General features: G+C 41.3%; 1 protein-coding gene across 1 annotated transcript in view; it reads right to left on the minus strand.

Annotated features, from left to right (window-relative positions):
* CDKL1 (cyclin dependent kinase like 1) overlaps positions 1–24,514 on the minus strand; it is a 100,625-nt gene that overhangs the window by 23,488 nt on the left and 52,623 nt on the right. The window contains exon 4 of the mRNA XM_033951191.1: positions 14,105–14,177. Coding sequence (XP_033807082.1) covers positions 14,105–14,177 — 73 coding nt within the window. The remainder of the gene's footprint in view (positions 1–14,104; positions 14,178–24,514) is intronic.

A 24,514-nucleotide genomic window follows, 5' to 3' on the forward strand; every position in this document is an offset into this window, starting at 1 on the left:
GTAATTGTGGCATGTTTGAAGACATCATGGACAGTTGCAGTGGGGTCATTCCAAGTCAAGTGGTCCAGAGGTCCTCATTCAACTATCTCAGAAATTGATTATATTTTTTCAGGGACCTCTAATGAAGATAAAGTTTTGTGGCAATGGTTTCAAATATGTCCAGAGTTAGGGGCCCTTTTATTTGGGCCACTTTTTTTGTACCTGTCAAAGATGTTAAGTGGGGACCCTCCTTGAAGTTGGACCAGTTGATATGGAATTACCCAGTGGAAAGTGATAGATCGAGGATGTGACAGATAGAAAGGATGACAGTAGGAGAGATATTGCTGAGTAGATGGGAATTGGATCAAAGGAGCAGGTAGTGAGTTTGGAAGAGGAAAGAAAATGTGCAATTTTCGCTTCAGTGATTTCAGGAAAGGAAGAAAAGGCAGCATGGTCTGAAGGAAGGTTGACAGAATGGGTTGGGGAAGGAAGAGGTGGAGGTGGCTTGATTGAGAACTCAAGGTTAATCTTGTGAACCTTGTCATAGAAGTACTCAGTCATAGTCTGGGGTGGGAGGAAGTAATAGAGGGATTGGAGGTGATGGCACTTTGAGTTGAGAGCTCAGTGTGGCAAAGAGATAGGGCTCGGTCCTGGATCCACTCCTTTTCAACATATTCATAGGGGATCTGACTCAAGGGCTTCAAGGTAAAATAACACTATTCGCCGATGACGCCAAACTATGTAATATAATAAGTGAATGCAGTTTACAGAATTATATGGCGCAGGACCTGCTTACATTGGAAAGTTGGTCTTCAATCTGGCAGCTAGGTTTCAATGCTAAGAAATGTAAGGTCATGCACCTCGGAAGCGGAAATCCATGCAAGACGTACTTCTTGAACGGAGAAACTTTAACTAGGACTTCAGCAGAACGAGATTTAGGAGTAATCATCAGTGCAGACATGAAAACTGCCAATCAAGTGGAGAAGGCTTCATCTAAGGCAAGGCAGATATTGGGTTGTATCAATAGAAGTTTCGTTAGCCGAAAGCCTGAAGTCATAATGCCGTTGTACAGGGCCATGGTGAGACCTCATCTGGAGTACTGTGTGCAATTCTGGAGGCCACATTACAGTAAAGATGTGCGCAGAATTGAATCAGTTCAGCGGACGGCTACCAGGATGATCTCAGGGCTCAAGGGTCTCTCGTATGAAGAGAGACTGAACAAATTGCAGCTCTACACTCTCGAGGAACGTAGGGAGAGGGGAGACATGATCGAAACATTTAAGTACCTCAAGGGACGTGTCGAAGTGGAAGATGATATTTTCTTTCTCAAAGGACCCTCGGCCACAAGAGGGCCCCCGCTCAAACTCAGGGGCGGAAAATTTCATGGCGACACCAGAAAGTATTTCTTCACAGAGAGAGTGGTTGATCATTGGAACAAGCTTCCAGTGCAGGTGATTGAGGCAGACAGCGTGCCAGAATTTAAGAATAAATGGGATACCCATGTGGGATCCCTACAAGTGTCAAAATACGGAAATTGGGTCATTAGGGCATAGACAGGGGGTGGGTAAGCAGAGTGGGCAGACTTGATGGGCTGTAGCCCTTTTCTGCCGTCATCTTCTATGTTTCTATGTTTCTATGGAGAGTAGGAGCTGAGAGAGTTAGCCATGAGTGTTGTAGTGGAAGGAGGTCAGCAGGAGTTTGAAATTCAAACAGTCTTTGTCTCCACCACTTTCACTGGGAAACTTTTTCTCTTAAAAAAGAGAAAACTGTTAGTTGTTGTCCCTACTTAAGCAGGATCAGCCCAACTATTAGGCAAGAATAGGCAGTCACCTTGGGTAGTAGCTTCTGGAAGGGGGCTGCAAAAGCAGCTGCAGTCGTAGCAATGCAGCCTGACAACCACGGCCATCTACCACTCGTTCTGTAAAAATGTATTTCCATAGATTACTCCTGAGCCTATAACCTCAACTTTCTACTATGCACTCTCATTCTGGAGTTTTCCTTCATTTGAAAAATGCATCCAAATAAGTGACACTAAAATGCATTACACACCTAATAAGTTCATTTCCCCTATCACATTTCAGGTAAGAAAAGCACATTGACCTTCTAAGAACATATTCTTTCTGCGGAAACCATTTACTACCAAAAGTAAGCTTGGGTGGTGCATTGCAACAATAACATTTAAAGATTTGAAGTCTCAAAGCAAGCATAAATTTGAAGGGGGCTCCCTTGACAGATAGACCATCACTAAAAGAAAAAAAAAAGATAGAGGTACACAACTCTGCAACCCAGGGTAACTGCAAAGGCATTAGGCACCCTAGGCAAACCTCCAACTTTGTGCCCCCATCTCCAATTAACTTTTAGGCCCTTTGTAGCACCCCTTCCCCCCAACAATCATAATCACCCCAACATTACTCCTCCCAGAATAATCAAGATAAATGGGCTATTTGAAAACCGCCCATCCCCCTGATGGTGAAAGTACCTCCTCTTGTTTTTTTGAGTTTGTGTGGTTGTCAGGCCATATTGCTTTCACTGCAGCTGCTTTTGCTGCTCCCTCCCAGAAGCTGCTGCCCAAGGTGACTGCCATTGTTTTGGCCAATCAGGGACTTCCTTAGGCTCCTGCCTAGGGACATCTCTGATTGGCTCAGACTCCTCAGGCCCCTCCTAAGGTGCATCACATGATGTAATGGGGCAGGGCCTAAGGCCCGCATTGCTGACGCCAGCTGGCGGAGGAGCAGGAGGGATTGAGCACCCCTCCTGCTCCCAACTTAAAGGTACAGGGAGGGGGAGGGCAACGGCGGTGGAGACCCGACACAAGGCGAGGCCTGATGGCAGGAGGGATTGGGCATCCCTTCTGCCATTTTTTTGTTTTTGTTTGGGGAGGGGGTGATTTGTCGGGATGGGGGGCTTTTTATCTTTTTTTTTTTTTTTATTGAGCAGATATTTTGCTTGTGTAATACACGCAAAATATATCAGTGCCATTTAAAAAAAATGAAAAAAACCAACCCACAACCCAGGCATATCTATCAGTAACACAGTTACTGACTGGTCTACAGCAGTCGGGTTTTAGGACCGTAAAATCGGATGCAAAATAGCCAAGCAAATGTTAGTGAATCAGTCACTTGGCTATTTTGCATGGGGTTTTACAAATTTGCATGTCCGGATTGGAAAATGGGCGATCGAGGGAGAAAAGATGCGGTGGCCTGTTTTGTAAATCGGGTCAGTTAGCAGCAATCGTTGCTAAACTTGTGAAAACAGGTTTAGTGACGATCGCTGACTTTAGTGAATCGGGGCCCACGAAAGCCAAACAGTTCTTCAAAAGGCATCTTTGATCCAAGATGGCTGACCTCAAAAGGCTTCAGCAGGGAGTTAAAAAGTGGCCGAGATGCATACAGTACATAGTGTTACAATTTCCTAAATAATACAGAAAATAATAATTTAATTAAATCAACTATTTTTCTTATATAGGGAAGGGGAATGGGACTTGACATACTGCCTTCTATGGTTACAATCAAAGTGGTTTGCATATTACTGTATGTATAGGCACATATTTTGTATCTGGGGCAATGGAGTTTTGGGTAATTTGGCTAGAGTCACAAGGATCTGCAGATGGGAATCAAACCCAGTCAGAGAAAGACATGGGAACAGGTTACCATGGATACCCACAGTAAATCCACAGTAAATATACCCTATGGGCTTCGGTGCATTTACCACAGCAGCATCACTACCGTAATTTTGTAAAAGAGACCCTTAAAAAGAACACTCATTTTACAACTAATTTTTAAATTTTAAGAGCTGGAGGTTCTCTGGTTCAGCCTAAGACCCTTGAACCAGCAAGACACTTTCTTGGAATCTTCAAGTCAGAGGTGTCACAAGTATCTTATTTAGCATATCTTTTAATGCCCTCTAGTATACCCACCACTAATTCCCTTACTCAGTAATGTACCCCAACATTAATCTCTGGGGTTAAGAAAACCCACCAATGCTCCATGATCCCCTAAAATCACTAATGTATTCAATCAACATCTTAACCCAAAAATACACCCCATTGTGCTCCTAAACCCACTAATATATCTCACTGTGCCCCTAAACCTCTAGAATCCCCCAATATGTCAAAACACCAGAGCATTCCATGTGCCCAATTGCCCTAAAGCTTCTTCTCTACACGCTCACTCTATGCATTGTTTAAATAAGTGAACAGGCAAGAGCTAAATTCAAGCAAATATGCAAGCTTTGAATAGCAATTGGCTAAAGAGGTGTAAAGCAAGCACAGTTGTTAGAGCTAATTAGTCTAACTACAAATTAAAATACTTACATGGTTTAGCTACTGTTCAACAGCTAAACCACTTGAGATATTACCCTAGGAACAACATGTTGATGTGTATATAGTACATTAATAGCTTTTGAGGTTCAGTTGTGTATATTATGAAAAAATTATATCTTACCTGTTAATTTTCTTTCCTTTAGTCCTACCAGACCAGGCCAGAAGCTTTGAGTGTTGTGCTCATTGACAAATGGATATAAACAAAGAAAGCAAATAGTTCCATGTGATTTACCCTTTAAGGGTACTGTACAGGCATAGATGTTCAGCATTTTGTCTGATAAAACATGCAATCTCTCTTTAGATTGAATAGTTATACATGATGTAGTTAAACTAGCATAATCACATCTTCATCATTGAAATTTAACCTGTTGGCTTAAGGTAATAATAATAAAGGCAGCACAAAACAGCTCATTATTGGTTGGAATAAATGTAGAGAAGCTAGCATATTACAATGAAACAGTAGAATGCTGAGCTATTGGGCAATGATAATGTAGTAAAATCAGAATAGTAGTAATAATTGATAGCAGAAGGTCATATTTATGGAAAAAATTAATCATGCAAAAATCAGAACTTATACCTGGAACAAAAGAAAAGCTATACTGTATATAAATGGCAGAATGACTGAATCAAAGGAGATGTACTATGGTGGGCTTCTGGACCGGTCTAGTAGGACTAAAGAAAAAAATTAACAGGTAAGATATAAATTTTCCTTCTTTAGAATCCTTACCAGATCAGTCCAGAACCTATAAGTTATAGTTTATTATTTCTATTCTGCTTTTATCCAAAGCCTGCTTTGTCTGACATTGCTACCTGGATGTCTCACCACCGTCTAAAATTAAACATGGCCAAGACTGAGCTCCTTATCTTTCCACCTAAATCTGTCTCTCCTCTTCCCCCCCGCTCTCTATTTCTGTGAACAATACCCTCATCATCCCTGTCTCATTGTCTCGTAACCTTGGGGTAATCTTTGACTCATCTCTTGCCCTCTCTTCACATATCCAACAGACTGACAAAATCTGTCATTTCTTTCTCTACAATATTGCTAAAATCAGGCCCTTCCTCTCTGAGTGCACTGCCAAGACCCTCATCCATAACCTCATCACCTCTCACCTAGACTACTGCAACCCACTTCTTATTGGCCTTCCGCTAAACCATCTCTCTCCCCTTCAATCTGTTCAGAACGCTGCTGCATGCCTTATATTCCGTCAATGTTGCTATGCCCACATTACCCCTCTCCTCAACTCACTTTATTGGCCCCCCTATCCGTTTCCGCATACAATTCAAACTCCTGTTACTGACCTACAAGTGGATTTACTCCGCAGCAACTCAGTATCTTTCCTCTCCCCAAGCACCCCGCTCATCAGTCTCATAAGTCTCTCTTATCTGTACCCTTCTCCTCTTCGGCCAACTCCAAACTCCATCCCTTCTACTTTGCTGCACCATATGCCTTGAACAAACTGCCTGAGTTGGTATGTCAAGCTCCGTCTCTGGCAGTATTCAAATCCAGACTCAAAACTCACTTCTTTGAAGATGCTTTCAGTTCCAAACTCCACCCTACTTGCTGAGCACCATTATCTGTCTTATCATTCCCTCTGTAATTCTCCCCACCCGAGCATTATGTATAGATGCACCTTCTTTTCCAATTTGTCTGTCTTGACTAGATTGCAAGCTCTTTTGAGCAGGGAATCTCTCTTCCATGTTTTGATATACAGCACTGCATATGTGTAGTAGCGTTATAGAAATGATTAATAATAGCAGTAGTATTAAAAATCACAAAACAGAACTTTGTTAAGAAAGAAAAACATAAGATCAGAGTGAAAGGCCTTCTATATTAAACCCTAGAAAAAAAGCAACTCTCTTCTAGGATATCAGAGCCAAAGAGTGACCTGTAAATAAATTTCCAATGCCCAATCTCTCCTGCTACCAAGAAACACCCACCGGCAGCAGAAGAGATGGCCAATCAGAGCCAATCTGGGTCAATAAGAGCCCATCCTGCATCAGGGGAGGGGCCCAGGACTCTGATTGGCCCAGACGCATAAGGCCCCACTCATAGGAGGGGCCTTAAACAACCTGGGCCAATCAGAGACTGCTAGAAAGCTTGTTAATGACCGCAATAAGCTGTTATGATAATCCGCCACTATAATGCATGCAGGCTAAGCCGTCTGCAACCAGTTTAGTGAATGCGTTACAGTATAAAATTAAATAAATATCAACCCAGGAAGGAAGTAAACAACTCCCATGTAGAAAAGAGCTGAGGCTGAATAAGTGTTCTTACAATCCAATATGCAAATTTAGAATATGCAACAGGTGAAGAAGTAATAAATGAAGCAAATTCAGTGTCAGAAAAAACAAAGTTAAACTGGCAGGAGAAGAAAAGTCCACTGCCAATGAAAAATCAAACTACCCAGATACCCAGAAGATACTATTGTTATCTTGTTCAAAATTATATCTGTCGCTGAAAGTAAGAAGGAACTATCCAAATGGACTGAAAGGGTATGAACCATAAAAGAAACTCTCTTCTTTCTTTTTCTTTTTTAAACCATATACACCAGTGGTCTCAAACTCAAACCCTTTGAAGGGCCACATTTTGGATTTGTAGGTACTTGGAGGGCCTCAGAAAAAAATAGTTAATGTTTTATTAAAGAATTGACAACTTTGCATGAGGTAAAACTCTTTATAGTTGAGAGCTGCCGTCGGTGCAACCAGAATCCAAGATGGCAGACAGACCCGTTAGTTGAGCGGTTCGCCACAGCACACCTCATCAAAAGTTTGTACTACAAACATTTACCTGAGAGCCATGCCAAAAAGGAGAGGCCGAAGCACTGCTGGAGCCTCGCGACGCCCTGGCCAGACCAGTCTCGGCACTATAGATGAGCTCCGGCGCCGAATGCAGGAAGTATCAGTGGCGTCAATGCACCCACTGGAGATGCTCCTTGGTGAGACGGAGGTGACCTCCTTGGGTCTGGAGACTATCCTGAGCCCTGACGCCAGAGCACCTCCCCTTCCTCCCCAGACTGCCAGTTCCCCGAGGGAAGAGGAGCAACCGGAAGGCGGAATGCACTTCTCCCCGGAGGCCGTTGAAATCAGGAAGGGGAGCTTGGAGTTGGACTCTCTGAATTTACAGGAGAGTCCCGCAGAGCCTGGGATTTCATCTGTTTTGAGGGTGGATTGCGAACGGAAAAGCCCTGACCAGGAGGAGACGCCGGTTGGTGAGAATAAGAATATTGAAACTCAAAACACTTCCTTTACATTGCAGAAACCCCGAGAGGTAACATTGGATTCTATCTGGGATCTCATGGCAGACCTAGCAAAATCAATCAAGCCCCAGCTGGCTCAGCTGGAGCAAAAAGTCAATAACCAAGAAACTGATATTAAAAATTTCAGAACTGAGTTACAAGACTTTAAAAATTCAACTGTAGTACCCAAACAAATCACGGAAACCTTAGTAAGAGAACATAAACTTGAGTAGGAAATTAGAATCTTTGGAAAATTTTTCTCGCAACAATAACCTTAGATTGATTAATTTTCCTAGAGTAGCGATGATACCACCTAGAGATATGTTAAAACGCTACATGATGAAAGTTTTGCAAATATCAGAGGATCTGTTACTACCATTTTCTCAGGTGTATTATCTACCTATAAGAAGAGAAGGATAATTAAAATCACAAGAAGACGATCAGCAATCACCCAATATTACATCGATCTTGGAACTCTCGGATAGGGAGGTGGCGACAGCAGCAACACTTCTCCTTACAGTAGCCTTAACACCAGATAAAAATTGGTTACTTACACTTTTCTTTAAAAATAAACAAAAGGAATTTCTTGGATTTAAAATACAAATGTTTCCAGATCTGGCACGAGACACACAAAAACGTAGACGTGATTTTCTCATTATGAAACTGGATGTTATTGCTCTTGGGGCGACTTTTTTTCCTTCGTCACCCATGTAAATGTGTGATACAATATCAAATGCAAAAAAATGTTTTTTTTGACCCTAGCCAACTGACAACCTTCTTATCTGCGGCTCGACTGAAAGCTGGGACATGAATGCTTATTGAAGTTTGATACTTCCTCACTAATGGATTCCTCGGATTTCTTATGTTTATCTATTTGAGTTATTAATTTGCTCGCTGATTCTATGTCTTGGATCCTATATTGAGGACTTGAGTTTAAAGTTAAATTATCAAATTCCTAATATTTTGCTAGATCATTACTATTTAGTAATGTATCTTTTCCTTATCTTTTTAATTTTATCTTTCTGTACAACTTGATAAGTTAATGAAAATATGATAAATAAATAAAAAACTCTTTATAGTTTATAAATCTTTCCTTTTGGCTAAGTCTTAATAATGATATTGTCATTTATAGCTAAAGAGACATATGATCAAGAAACTGTTTTATTTTACTTTTGTGATTACGATAAACATACTAAGGACCTTAAAATAGTACCTGGCGGGCCGCATGTGGCCCCTGGGCCACAAGTTTGAGGACCACTGATGTACACAATAGGGCATCCTGAATTTAATGGCTCCGTAAAAAATCCAAGAAAGACTATCAGAGTGAGGGATTCCCCCCCCCCCCCAAATAAAGAGTTCTGATATTCACAGCCTAAAAATTAGATGAAGGAAGTTAAGATTACAGGGGCTCTCAGTGGCACTTAACCAGATCAGTACCGTAGCTGCCTAGTGGCAGAGACAGACCTCCACACCATCAGCCTGAATAGCAACCTCAACCACAAAGCAGGCAGAGAAGCAGCACAGATTCCCCTTCTCTCTGCACCCCTGTTCCCCAATACCTGAAAGGAGAATAGTGGAACAGAGGAAAAAAACAATGGCTGTTGACAGACAAGCTGGGGTCCAGGGATCAAAGGATCAAACCTGGGACCCTGTAATCTAAAGCATGCTGAATTAGAGATATATACAGAAGGAAAAACAATGTTCCTTAAAGGAAGGAATAGATAATGGGCTGACACTCCACCAGGGAAAAGTACTGTAGTAGATGACGCAGGTTATGGTAACATAGCTTGGCTGGGCAAACTGCCAAAGGCAGTAACTAAAAAGAAAAGAAAACAGGAAGCCAGACTAATGAATAAGAGCAAAAACTCAAAACTAGAGGTTGACTGCAAAAGAAAGAAAACAAAAATGAATCACAAGGAGTAAGGAAGAAGGGGAACCCAAACCTGAAGAAGTAAAACTGCATGTGGAGACAAAGAAGCACCTCATGAGAACAAAGTTGCTGGAAGCGAGACACAACTCTCCAAATGAGCCATAAAAGAAGCCCTCACAAGTTTACCAAGCTTTGACTCATAAGGCCAAAGACTAGTTAACAGCCAACTAGTAAAAACGAGTTGATGTGGCTGCCTCTGAAATTGGGGCACAAACAGCATTAAGAATCTGAAAAGAAGTTGGTCACAAACACAACCTATCCTACTCTAAGATAAAATTACTATAGCAAGAATGGCATTGAGAAGATGCTTACCGCACTCATAAATGGAATTTTAAAGTATTGCTTTCTCCAACCACAAGTACAATAGCGGCAGGGCAGTGAGTCATTCTCAGGCCTGCCTGAAAACCATCTCACATGATACCCAACTTTGACTGTAGAAAGTAGCCTAATGAGCCTACAAGCTGCAAGTGAGGTAGCTGATAAGGAGAGTAGCAGACCACACAAGAGACCTCTCTTAATAGCACAGTGCCACATTGCACAAAATAGAGAACAATAAGAAATATACTTGCTGTTTCATTGAGGACATATAATTTAGATACAGAGCGAGAAGGTGGTTGCAGGATAGGGGAGGAGGGAGGGAGGGAGGGAAGGAACTTAGACCTAGATTCACTAAACCTTCCGATCCTGACCCGATTCACTAAACTGCTGCCGATCAAATCTCCTACCCAATCCGATCCACCCATGCAAATGAGTGGAAATGGCATGCAAAAGTAAGAAACCATTGATTCACTAAGCAGAAGAAGAAATACCGATTGGGTTTGACAGATTCTGCATGCAAATGATATGATTGGACACACGCTGTAGGGCGTGTGTCCAATCATAGCATTTGCATGCAGAATCTGTTGTGAATTGGTCACTCAGCAAAACTCGGCCAAGAATAGCCCAACAATGATCCAGATCGGTGAGTTTAGTGAATCGGGCCTTAGATGGCTCTGAGTTTTCCCATGTGGCTCAATGAATTTCCAGAGAAGTGCTCATGATTAACTAGTCAAGAGACTGCCTCAGACAACCTCTTGCACAGGCTGAAGAGAAACCTCAGCCCCAAGAACCCCTGCTGGGGAAAAGGAGAGTATAAGGAAAGGGATTAGAGTAGACCTCTCCAAATATTGCTAAGGTAACTTTCACTTCTTCCAGCTCTTCGAGATGTAAAAAATAATGGAGTTGACAACCAGTTAGCACAAACTAAAAACTGGCTATTTTGGGGGCATACTAGAGGGCAGAGTTGGCATCAGCCAGGTTGAGTACATAAATAGGATCACATAAAAGTCAGTCCTATCTTTGGGCTCCTTTTACAAAGCTGCGATAGAGGCTTCTACCACTGGCTGGTGAGGTAAATGCTCCAACGCTCATAGGAATTCTATGAGCAGCAGAGCAGTTACCTTGCTGGCCCATGGTAGAAACCTCTACTACAGCTTTGTAAAAGCCAGCATTTATGTGGTAACCTATAGCCAATTAAGTGCCGAGTATCGCACTTAACTGGCTATGTGTTGAGCCGACTCTGGAAACCTGGAAATTCCTTGCTGCTGCCCTAACATGAGCTAGCATTGAATTTCAGGGTTTAACACTGATGGCAGTGATCATCACCAGTTGAATATTGGATCAGGGATACATGGCTCAAAAGCTTACCAGGCTTTACCAGCCCTGGACCCGCACAGTGAACTGTTACTAGCCACTGGAGACAGAAAAGTACTGAACATTTGTGCCTTAAAGGGTGAATCACATGGAACTATTTGGTTTCTCTATCGCCATCTGCTGGTTGAAAGGCAGAACATTCACAGGTCCTGAACTGGTCTGGTAAGGATGCTAAGGAATTATTTATTATTTATATATTTTTATTTAATTTCATCTTTTCAGTAGTAGTACTGCATTCAGGTACAGTATTTTTCTGCCCCTGGACAGCTTACAGTCTAAGTTGTACCTGAGATAATGGAGAGTTAAATAACTTGCCCAAGATCAGAAAGAGTAGCAGCGGGTTTGAGCCAATCTTCTCTTGCCATCAGCCTGGTGTTTTAACTGCTAGGCTACTCTTCCATTCTATCAGTGGATTTGGAAGTCACTGGGGTGTATTAGTGAGTTGAAGGAATCAGTGGATACATTAGTAGATAAGGAGATATCAGTGTGGTCTGTTTCTGAGTCAATGTATTATGTTAGTAGAATTAATGGGTATACTTAACCTGATTCCAAAACTCATTAACTTCTCTCTGTACTCCAAATTGTACAGTGGTCATATTTGTGTGGTATTGGATTTGGGGACACAGTAGGTGGACAGTTTAACTTTAAGCACAGGGCTAGGATGTGGGAATTGGGTGAGTGTGCTGAGTGCATATTTTTGTGATGAATGGATGGATGGGCTGAGTGAACACAGAGGCCTGGACCAAAGTTCCTCTGGATGAAGACGAACTTTTGGGTGAAGAAGAACTTCCGTACAAACGTAAGGAAGTTCTTCTTCACCCAGAGAGTGGTAGACAACTGGAACACTCTTCCGGAGTCTGTTATAGGGGAAAACACCCTACAGGGATTCAAGACAAAGTTGGACAGGTTCCTGCTAAACTGGAACGTACGCAGGTGAGGCTGGACTCATTTAGAACCCTGGTTTTGACCTGAGGGCCGCCGCATGAGTGGACTGCTGGACAGGATGGACCACTGGTCTGACCCAGCAGCAGCAATTCTTATGTTCCTATCCAGAAGTCACTAAATTGGAAAGGTCAGGTCTGTTGGATGGTGTTTTTAAAAAATGTCCACACTTCTCTTGATACTCTTCATTTCAACAATATGAAATGAAACAAAAAAAGTGTCACAAAAAGTATGGAATAATGTGTAAGCTTCATGGCTCCACATCATTCTCTTCTTGGTTGAGCTGAGAACTTTCAGCAGTTCCTCCTATTGTGATGTCATAATGCCTCATTCTACTAGTTCATAAGAGCCAACCTCAACGGTGATGTCACAATGACTTGGTTTCCCTATACTAGTGCCCGTAAACTAGATGCATGTGTTTAATTGAAATGAAAAGTGTCAAAAAAACGTGTGGAATAACATTAAGTTTCCTGGCTTCACATCATTCTCTTCTTGGTTGGGCTGAGAACTTTTCAGTGGCCCCTCATATAATGCACAGCTAACTTTTATAGATTTACGTTTAGCACCGCACTAGTCAGAACTGATTTTTTTAGATGATATATACAGAATTGGGCCCTAAATACATGGCAAAGAGCACCTAAATCTTAGTGTCAATTTGTAGAATTGCCACATAAATTCCTTCCTGCATGTAAAAATATTTTATAAATGTAAGTAATAACATGCTTTAACTTTAGAGCAATGGTCTCAAACTCAAACCCTCTGCAGGGCCACATTTTGGATTTGTAAGTACTTGGAAGGCCTCAGAAAAAAATAGTTAATGTCTTATTAAAGAAATGACAATTTTGCATGAGGTAAAACTCATTATAGTTTATAAATCTTTCCTTTTAGCTAAGTCATAATAATAATATTGTAATTTATAGCTAAAGAGACATATGATCAAGAAACTGTTTTATTTTACTTTTGCGGTTATGATAAACATAACAGGGCCTCAAAATTGTACTTGGTGGGCCGCATGTGGCCCCTGGGCCATGAGTTTGAGACCACTGCTTTAGAGCATCTTATTACATCAGGACCAAGGTGAGCATAGAAAAGCATGTGCTTGAGACTTTTGGGATTATTTGGGTACTTTCTCACACACACTTAGAAGTACAGTAGCTTTCTTACCCCGCTGTGATTTAACCAGTCAGAAATGGCTCCCAGACAGTTAAATCACCTGTTCACAGCTTTCAGTGGCACTTAACCAGTTAGTGATGCTGAAAATAACCGATTAGCATCAAACTGAAAACTGGCTATTTTGGGAGCATTCCAGGGTCAGAGTTGATACTGGGTCAGTTAAATGCTGACATTTAACACTTAGCCAGATTAACCGCATAAAAGTCGGTCTCATCTTTCTGCAGTTCACCACAGCCGGTTAAGTGCTGAATATTGCACTTAACCAGCTATGCATTAACCAGCTCCACAAAACTGGATATTCAATACCGAAGCCTGGATAAGGCCCAGAACTGAATATCCTGGTTTAACCGCTGGTGGCTGAATATTATCCCTGTAGATGATGGGCATAAAGGTACATTGGAACAACTGATGGCATTTAGCAAGACCATACAGCAGCTAGTCAAGGGTCCACAAGCCACAGGGAAATGTTCCCATTACCCTTACAATTGAACAGCCTAATGCTTAGAGCAGTGGGCCGAGAACCAGGGAAGCCAGATTCAAATCCATTGTCATTGTCACTCCTTGTGATCTTGGGCAAATCACATAACCCTCCTACCACAGCTAGACGCTACTTTGATTGTTAGCCTTTGAGGACAGGAAACTATCTATTTTTCCTGAATGCAACCCACCTTGGGCTACTGCTGAAAAGAGGCTTAAGCTGAATGCATATAAAACAAACTTTAGCTTTGTCTAATGTTATATCTTAATTCTGCAGTGTAAAAGTGCCCCGAGGGTCTTTAGTTTGCCCCATCAGTGGCTTCCCTCATCACACTGGACAGTTAAAGAGCTTACATTATGCTTATGACAAAAGTTAACTGCTTGAAGGGTCTGCCAGATTATACTCTTGACTTGATGCTCTGGTACCCTGGTGGGGGAAAGAAAAGCAAAATTAATTAGATTGAAAAAAAATAAAAGTTAACTACTCAGAAACAATACCATCATAGCAGGGCCTGGTCCCACAGTTCTGAGGCTCTTCCTTATCCACAACTACAGGCCCTATACCGTGAACAGGAGCTGCTTCACCCTTTTTCTGTTATGTTAAGACAGTTAACAAGAACAGCTGCTGCTTCTGGGCTTCCAGCTCAAACACCACTTCACGTCAGCCTGGCTGAAATATGTGTTAGCACTTCTATTTTTAAGTAAAATACCGATATCCTTCATAGTCTCAGCAGTAGACCAGAGGGGAGCCCAAAGGTCTGTAATAATCATAAGAAATCATCAAAACTACCATCTTGTTAAATCACTATTTTTATTTTTGAAGGATGTATAGTACTATATTATAGCACTCTTTAACCTAATTAAGTGTTGGGCCAGATCGGGACAAATGGGCTGCTTAAAGTGCAGGCAGTGAGCAGAAGAATTACTGCAGTACAGCCTTTAATCGTCCTCTGCTTCAGGATGTTGCTGCCCAAGGAATGGGAGAGGTAGTAGAGTAAAAACGATGGGCAAACAGTCTGAGGCCATTTCAGAGTATAATGAGAGGGTAGAAAGATTGGTGCTGACCCAACTTTGGCATTTTGAGGGAGGTCTGATAGCTAGCAAAAGGGGATGGTAGGCATCGGATACATGTACAGAGATAAAAAAAAGAACTCAAGAAGGAAGGGGAAAGAGTGCAGGTGACATTGGAGGGAGTGGAGAAGAAAAAAGGGACACAAGGAAGGAAAAGCTAGGATGTTGCGCAGGGCTGTCCAACTACAACCTTGAAGGGCTGCAGGATATCCTTAATGAATATTATAATACTTCTCATGAATATTCATGGGGAATATCCTAAAACCTGACTGGTTTGTGTCCTTGGTGTAGTGGTTAGAGCAGCAGGCAAGCCATGGTACAAATCCCACTTCTCTCTCCATTGCTTCGAGAACAAACTTAGATTGTAAGCTCTCTAGGGCAGAGGCCTACCAAGTGTACTTGAATTTATAAAACTCAGCTTGAGCTTCAATTTAGAAAGGTGAGGATCAAATTAAAATCCAAAATTCAATCCCGAAAAAAGAAACAACTCAGGGAGGTAAAGAAAACTAAAGAGTAGAAGGAAACTTGGCAGGGATAGGGGAGTACAAATTTTGTAGAGAGATGAGGCTGAGTATGAATGATTTATAGTAAAGGTCATTATGCTGGAAATCTATGCAGATGTTGCTGTACTCCTCCTGCAGGTAGGTGCTTTAGTACTGCCATAGCAAGTTCTGGCACCAGTGTGGTCACAGAATGAGCGATTCCCTCCCTCCCCACAGTGTCGGGGTATATATAATCCTAAAGGCCCCATCTATGCTCCTTCCTAATCCGATTCCCAAGGGTAACTACTTCCTTGATTAGGAGAACCGGCAGGTCACAAGAATGAATCTCTTGGCCATGTTTGAACAAATGTGAAGCTTCTTTCCACTAACCCACAAGTCACTCAGCTTATTAGCTGTCATTGGGTTGAGTGCTGTAGTAAGTGATTTGTATCTTGATGAAATTTCCCACAAAACAACCCCTGCACAGGACAGAGCCTCTGAGGGAACTCAACACTGCTCTTTTTCTGGCTTTTTGAGATTCTGGCAGAATGTAACTGCTCTCCTTGGAGACTAATATCTTTGTTACCTCCCAGTAACCTGTGCTGTTTTTATATTTCTACAGAAAGTTCCTGCTCAGGCTAGAACTCTTTGGTAAAACTTAGCTGGAGCTTCAGAGAACTGTACTGTTCCTTCAGGTTTTTGCAGCCCAAATGCATGACCTTGCATTTCTTAGCATTAAATTTTAGCTGCCAAATTTCAGACCATTCTTCAAGCTTTGCCAGGTCTTTCTTCATGTTATTCACACCATCCGGAGTGTCTACTCTATTGCAGATTTTAGTATCATCCGCATAGAGGCAAATCTTACCCGACAGCCCTTCAGCAATATTGTTTATAAAAATGTTAAAAAGAACAGGCCCAAGAACAGAACCTTGAGGCACACCACTGGTAACATCCCTTTCCTCGGAGCGATCTCTGTTGATCACTACTCTCTGTCATCTTCCACTCAACCAGTTCTTGGCCCAGTTCGTCACTTTGGGACCCATCCTGAAGGCGCTCAGTTTATTTATTAGACGTGTGAAACACTGTTAAAGGCTTTGCTAAAATTTAAATACACTATACCTAGAACACTCCCTCTATTCAATTCTCTGGTCACCCAGTCAAAGAAATTGATCAGATTTGTCTGACAAGACCTACCTCTGGTGAATCCATGTTGCCTCCGTTCTTGTAATCCACAGGATTCCAGAAACTTCACCATTCTCTATTTTAAAAGCATTTCCATTAATTTGCTTACCACAGAAGTCAGACTTACTGGCCTGTAATTTCCTATTTCTTCCTTACTTCCACTTTTGTGGAGAGGGACCACATACGCCTTTCTCCAGTCCTCTGGTACCACTCCCGACTCTAGAGACTCATTGAAAAGGTCAGTCAGCGGAGCTACCAGAACTTCTCTAAGTTCCTTCAGCACCCTCAGATGTACACCATCCAGCCCCATTGCTTTATGTACCTTTACTTTAGCTAGCTCCTCACGAACACAACCCTCTGAAAATCGATCAGGGTCTACCACTCCTCCATCCCTATTCATGTTTGTCTTCTGCGGTCCTGCTCCCGGTGGTTCAGCCATAAACACAGAACAGAAATATTTGTTAAGCAATTCAGCCTTTTTTTATCAGCTTCTACATATTTCTCCCCTTCACCTTTGAGTCTCACAATGCCACTTTTACATTTCTTCCTATTACAAATATATCTAAAAAATGTCGTCTCCCCGTTTTACAGTGTCAGCTATTTTTTTTCCCATTTGCATCTTTGCTTTCCTGACTACACAACCAGCCTCTCTTAACTTTTCCAAATAGTTTTGCCTGTCTTCCTCTTTCTATGATCTTTTGTAGTTTATGAAAGCTAAACTCTTATTCCTTACCTTCTCAGCTACTACTTTTGAGAACCAAAGTAGCTTTCTTTTCCTGTTACTTTTACTTACTTGCCTCACAAAAAGGTTTGTCGCCCTTACAATTACTCCTTTCAGTTTTACCCACTGCATTTCCACTCTTTCCAGACGTTCGCATCCAGACATAATCCCCCATCCGAAAAAAGTTATTTTTTTTTAAGTCTAGAACCTTTGCTTTTGAATGAGCCCTCTCTATATCCATCTTAAAGTTTCAATTTCCTTGGAGAGGGGATATAACTCACTATTTGTCATATCAAGAACAAAGATTAATATTTGCATGGGGTACTGTGGCTCCGGAGGGAACTTAATAAAGAAATAGAATGGACAGTGTTGTAAAGGCCGTTGTGGTACACTTCCCAGATGATATAAATTAGTTTCATTTGCAGATCATATGATATGATTCAGCTTGTCAGTTAGAGAGGTTGGCTGTGGATCCTCTTATGCGGTAGCTGCCATTAAACTGTTATATTATTTATTGAATTATTTTGCTTTAAATTTTTTTTTATTTATTTGTATTTATGGGAATTGATTTTCAGTTATGTTTGGTTTCCCAGAGAAATTTTCTTCCTCCTGAAGAAGTCATTAGTGAAACACGAAATTGTATAGAGGAAGAATCGTGAAGACCCAGAATTACTCGTTGCTGATAACTTGGAGTGTATTTTTTTGTTTCACTTTGGGAGATTTTTTTTTTTTTGCTTTATTTTTTTACATTTGTTCACTTGGGGAGTACAGTCAAGGCTAACCATGGAGTTATTAATTTGAACTATCCAAGGAGGAACTTATTGTTTACAGCTGTCTGAAATAAGTCCTTTTCTTATTTTTACATTGCTGGTTTTTCTTTGGTATTGCACTTAAACATCTTGCCCCTAGCCCTGGGTTGGCCAGGAGGGTTACAGGTGCGATGATGTTCTATTACACCGTTGCTGGCCTGGCTGGTGTATTTTGCACTGAGAACTTCACATAAATTTTATAAAGATTTAGTGAAATGTTTAAGTTATAGTGATATTTACATCTATTGTTCTCCTAAACTATTTGATTATTTTCTATATTGTAAAATAAATAGGCCACCCTTGATGGTTCCAGTTTATGAATATATGTGTTATCAGAAAAATCTTCATAGACTCCACATTATACAAAACACAGCAGTCTGATTAAAATTCAATTTGAAAAAAACAGATCATGCCACACCTTATTACCAAAGACTACATTGGTTACCAGTCGAAGCCAGAATCAGATTTAAGTTTGGTTGTATATGCTATAAAGTCTTACATTGTTTAGCACCTGATTATCTTGTGGATCATTTTTTATTCATTAATCCACAATGCCCACGATGTAATTATAATTTGTTTGCTTTTCCATTGGTAAAGGGTCATTTATACAAGAGCTATTTTCAACAACTCCTATCTTCTCATGCAGCTTCTTTTGATAAAGAGATTGTAAATCTGTTGGTTAGCTCTATCTTACCAGCAGTTCAGGAAATTATTGAAAACTTACTTATTTAAGAATTTTTTGCAATTTCTAGGTCATTTGTTTTTATTGTCACTGTTTCAATTTTCTTTTGTAAACTGCATAGAGCTCCTAAGGTACTGCGGTATATATAAATAAATTTTTATGTTATGTTATGCCTGGCAAATTCTGTCATTATACCACTGGGCTGATGGAAGAGAGCGTTCATATCTTCCTCTTTTCCTTTCCTCTTCATACCTGCAGACTAAATTAAGACAATGCTGCAGTTCTGCCCGTAGCAAGTGAGGGGATCTGGATTGTCAGCTTCTCTGATGCCTGGAAGTCAAGAAGAATGAGACATGAGATCAGGATGATACTAAGGGATGGCAAAGAAATGGGGCCAGGGGATTTTTGCCAAGGGGTTTGAAAATACTTGAAAAGGAAAGGGGGGAGGGAGGGTCATGTAGGGAGAGGGTTAGGAGCTGGGGGCGGAGCTTGGTTGAATCTGTTTGGCCTCTAACCATAATAATGTTCACTGCCCCTAGGGACAAGAGCAATGTATTACAGTATGGAATAGGTCAGGTTGCTATGGGTAACCAGAAGAGAGACAAATTCAATGTCTTTATTCAGCCTGGAAGTTAGGTGACAATGTGAACGGCAGTATCCATTGGGAATTCACATTGCTAATGCTTCTATACATCACAGAGTGCCTCTTCTGCTTCTCTCACATACAGTGGTAATAATGCAGGCGAAAGTTTATTGACCTTCTTTCCAGAAAAAGAAGGTTCACCCAAATGACCTTACAAACACAACAGCTATTTAGCAATAAGAATGCATGCCAAGGTGGTATCCTCTCAGCAGGCCAGTGTAAGAAGGCATGCGAGAGAAACCAACACCACACGCTGCAATAAATTCCATCCCCGAAGAAAGGCTAGGGATCGTAAACTGCAGGATTCACTTTAATGAGAAGTACATGAAAGGTCTTGGATTTTGCTCTCATTCCTTAAGAGTCACTGCAACCACTAGTTCATTAATAAGGAGCCGCATATTAAACAAAATAAATGGTTTTAATTCTTTCGTCTTTGCTCTAATTAAACTAGACAGTGCTCTTGATTTCGGTTTTAATGTCATACAAAGCTTTTTTTTTTTTTTTTTGCCTCTCATAAACCAAGTCTAGACACGCAGCAAATCTGTAAACTAATAATTTTTCTGGCAGTGACATTTACAGCAGCCAGCTTCTTGCCGCGCCTCCATGGAGTATCTCTTCTACAGCATACAAGATCCTATTCATTAGGACAACCCGCCCCAAAGAATAAACCTTAATCCTGAAACCAAAGACTGAATCAATTCATCTTGCTCAATGCAGCTATTTCATCAGTGGATCATGAATTATACAATATCCTCTTCTAGGCTTTTTGCTGCTGGGCTATTCTCAGAATATTTTCTTCAGACTGTATACATTTTCTGAAGCATGTTAACATGCACTTGATGGAAAAAGAAGTACCCTTGAGAGCTGATAACTCTGACTAGTGTACTACACAGCACTGTAATATTTACATCTTGTGACATCCTGCACTTTGCACTGGATCGTCTTCCTTAGGGGGGGAGTCCGTTTATCATAAATGTCAGAGCCAAGAGCATATGATTTGTGCTTTCACAACTAAAACTGTCATTTTCAAGGAGGACCACAAGAGGAACTCAAATACACCCTTCTTTCAGAGGCTGAAGCACAGCAGGCCAGCTGCACAATAAAGAAAGGGGATAATAATAATAATAATAACAACTTTATTCTTCTATACCGCCACAATCATGCGACTTCTAGGCGGTTCACATCGAAGAGAGCTGGACAATCAGCGAGTTACAATATGCAGATAGTCAGTGAAATTACAGTATGCATAAACTTAAAAATGCAGCGAATTACAAATATACAGTTTGTTTAGAATTTCAGAGGGGCCCTTTTAGAAAAAAGTAGCGAATTACTGAATACAATTTGTTAAGAATTTTTCAGAGGGGACATATTAGGAAAAAAAGAATTGGAATTAGTGTTTGGAGTAGTTAATGTTTAGGTGATATATCTGTCGAATAAGGCAGTTTTTATGACTTCTAAAAGCAACGTAGGTCGGTCTAGCTCCATTAATGCAGTTGTCTAGCCAGTGTTGTTGTTTGTTTGCTTGGTACATAAAAGTTCTATCCAGGCATGGGGGTTAACTCACATTATATACATTGATACACACTACATTAAGATATATAGTAATTAGGTCAGTAAGTAATCATCCACAATACACAGAAGGAAACAGTGGATTTTAACACTTGCACTTTTGTTTGGTTTGGATATGCACACAGTAAGCCGCCTTCACCACAGAGCCTTTGTGTGTACGTGTCTGGAAGGCTTCGCCCAATTAGCATGCAAGTTCTGTGTGCATGAAATTAGCATCTCATCCGCATATTGCATCACATATTGGTTCAATCCAAGTAGTAAGCTAGAGCACATTTACAGTCTAAGGAATGTAGAGCCGCTTCACCGGGGTAAGAATGTGGTCTCAGAAAAAGACAGGTAAAACTATGGACTGGTTGAGATGAAATTCAGAGATGACTTTCAGGATGTGTGTGAAGAACCACCCTATCGTGGTAGAATATCATATAGGGTGAATCTGATATAAGTGCTTGAAGTTCACTGACCCTGTGTGCAGAAGTAAGAGCTATGAGGAGGAGGAAGAGATGCCAGAGCATAGGGGGAGGGAAGGGAAGGAGACAGAGATGCCAGACCAGGGAGAAAGGAGGGAGGGAGAAACTTCCAAAACCTGGACAAACTGCTGGGTTTTGGAAATCCCTACAGGCACCCAGAGAGTCCTCTAAAAAAAGGACATGTCAGGGTTTTCCTGGACATCTGGTAACCTTGGATCATCAGATACAGGACTGCCAAGTCCTTTTGCTAAAGGGGGAAGTGTAATCAGAGAAGTACCTTTAAGTTTTGGCCTAGGAACATCATGCTGCAGTTTGAAGTTTGATGCTCTTGGGTTGCTGTAATAATGCTGCTTGCAAGCAGGTTATTTATTTACTGTAGGAGTCAGCAACCTGTGTTACTGAAAAGCTGCAGGCAGCTGACTCCTGGGATAATTCAAGATGCCTTTTAGCATGCCTTGATAACTTTCCCTCTTAGGTGGCAATTCTATAATGTGGTTCCTCATTTTAGGTGCCCAAGGCTTAGGGTTGTGCCCAAGCTATTAAAAACACACTAGCAAGAAGCTGAACTGGCATACCAAAAGTTAGGCATGCCTACCTACAAGTCAATGGTTGGAATTAAGGGGGTATGCCATGCAACACGTGTGACATAGTATTCTATAAGTTGTGCAAATTGCTTGGTGACATGACATGCCATGTTCCATGCACATGTTCATCCCCTGACAGTTTCATGCTAAGGCACCTGTCTTCCATTAGAATCACATGGAAGATGGGTAACATGAGAAACATAGAAATAGACAGCAGATAAGGGCCACGGCCCATCTAGTCTGCCCACCCCAATGACCCTCCCCTACCTTTCTCTGTGAATAGATCCCACGTGTCTATCCCATTTGGCCTTAAAATCAGGCACACTGCTGGCCTCAATAACCTGAAGTGGAAGACTATTCCAGCGATCAACCACCCCTTCAGTAAAAAAGAATTTCCTGGTGTCCCCGTGCAGTTTCCCACCCCTTGTTGCCGCGGGATCCTTGAAAAAGAAGATATCTTCTTCCACCTCGATGCGGCCCGTGAGATACTTGAATGTCTCGATCATGTCACCCCTCTCTCTGCTATTTACCCTACTGCTATTTAAATATTATGCATGAAAGTTTTTGCATATTATTTCACTTTATTAAGTGGAGGATTTTAGCCTATGATTGATTTCAGCCTTGTGTTAGCGGTGACCTATTAGTCTCTTTTTATAGTGACAATCTAGTTGCCTAGGGACAAGCTTCTGAGGGTTTTTCCTGCACTTTTAATATTTTTGGATTACTGAAGCGAGTCATTGTGGATCCACAGCTTGGGGGTGTGATTGGGTCTGAACCACTGACATTTCAGGTGGATTATTGTATGGGCAAGAACTACTGATATTTTGTGTGGATTACTGTATATTTTTTATGCATTGGATTGATTAAACATCTGCATCAGGAACATCCATTCCACAGTATTATTATTTCTGGTTTCTCCTTTTTGTTGTGGAATTAGTTATTTTTTTCCCTGACTTTGGGGTGTGTGCGATTGATCACCTAGTATTGTTTGTGGATTTCCCTCCCTTTTTTCCCCATATTGACTATCATAATGCCTCCCTACTGAATTATGTTGTTACTGCATTTGAGTACAGTGTGTTCTGGGAGCCCCATCTCACAAAAGATATAGCAGTGTACAGAAAAGAGAAGCCAAAATGACAAAGGGGACAGAATGGTTACCCAACTAAAGGCTAAACAGGTTAAGGCTCTTCAGCTTGAAGACAACCAAGAGGAGATATGGTAAAGGTCTAAAAATCATTAGTGGGGTGGGGTGGAATGGATAAATTGCAAAACAGTTGTCTACTCTTCCAAACAGTATTAAGACTTGGGGGACATCTCATGAAACTGATAAGTAAACATTTAAAATGAGTTGGGGGGATGTACAATAGTGCCAAGAACACATGCAGAGCAGTGAGTTCTGAGGATCGAGGCTGATTATAACTCACCAAGCTGTGGTGTTGCCTGTTATGGGTAAGTGCCAAGGGAAGCAATACGTCAATCCTGCTGGACCCAGGACTTCCACTTTGGAGAGTCAAAAAAATCTGGATTCCTTTGAACTACCTGCTGCCAGGGAGGGCAGGGTCTATTCCTGGTAAGAATGTTGAATTCTTATTCAGTCTGGAGTATCATGTAACACTTCAAAGGCCTGGATATATACTAGTGACTGAGGTGAGTTAAGTTCACTGCAGTTACAGAAAATGTTCTGGGCAATGGCTTCCTCCTTCTCTACAGCTGTGAGTCCAACTTGGACTGCCAGTTATTCAGTGGGTTAGTCTGACTCATGGGTACAGATCATTATTTTAAGCCTAGCTGAGAGGAAGCCTGGCACTACTGGAGGGCCTTTGGGACCCCATTTAGATTCAGGGATGGTGATTGTGCCAGAAGTAGTGACAGATGGAGAGCTCCTTGTCTGGGAGATTGGACAGTTTCTGAGAGTTGTTCTTCACGTCAGACCAATGTAAGACACCTGAAGATGAATTAGGACAGCATATGGAAAAGCAGAACAAGTGGAGAAATTGAGAGTCTGTAATATTGCTCTCATTAAGGATAAGGAGATGTTTTGTTATGAAATGGAAGCAGGATCACAGATTAAACTTATGATTTCTAAGTCATCTTTAATATGGATATGGTCAGGAAATATCTTGTTGAGGTACTACAAGATCCTAAGGAGACCCTGCCATACCTGTCTTGTGCCTACTATATTGATTCTTGATGGTGTGAAGGTGAGGATGATCACAGATTGGAAACTTCTACAGATGGTCTGGATTTGCCAATTTTTTTTGGCCTGCAATATCAGCTTATTTTTCTATTATATGGACCTATGATTTATAGATTGTTTTCTGGACTTTTCCAGGGCCACCAAGGTGAATCTCAAGGCTTTAATGACCTTGAAAGTGAAACTTTTCTTTCAGATTTCCTACAAATATCATATTAAGTTAGAGGGTCATGAATAGGATCAAAATCCACAAAACTATGGGCCCCTTTTACAGAGCCATGGTAGCGATGCTGCCGTGGTAAAAGCACCGAAGCCTACAGGAACTGAACCACAGCTTTGTAAAAGACCCTCTATATCAGG

Source organism: Geotrypetes seraphini, chromosome 7 (genome assembly GCF_902459505.1).
Source record: "Geotrypetes seraphini chromosome 7, aGeoSer1.1, whole genome shotgun sequence".
Classification (NCBI taxonomy): domain Eukaryota; kingdom Metazoa; phylum Chordata; class Amphibia; order Gymnophiona; family Dermophiidae; genus Geotrypetes; species Geotrypetes seraphini.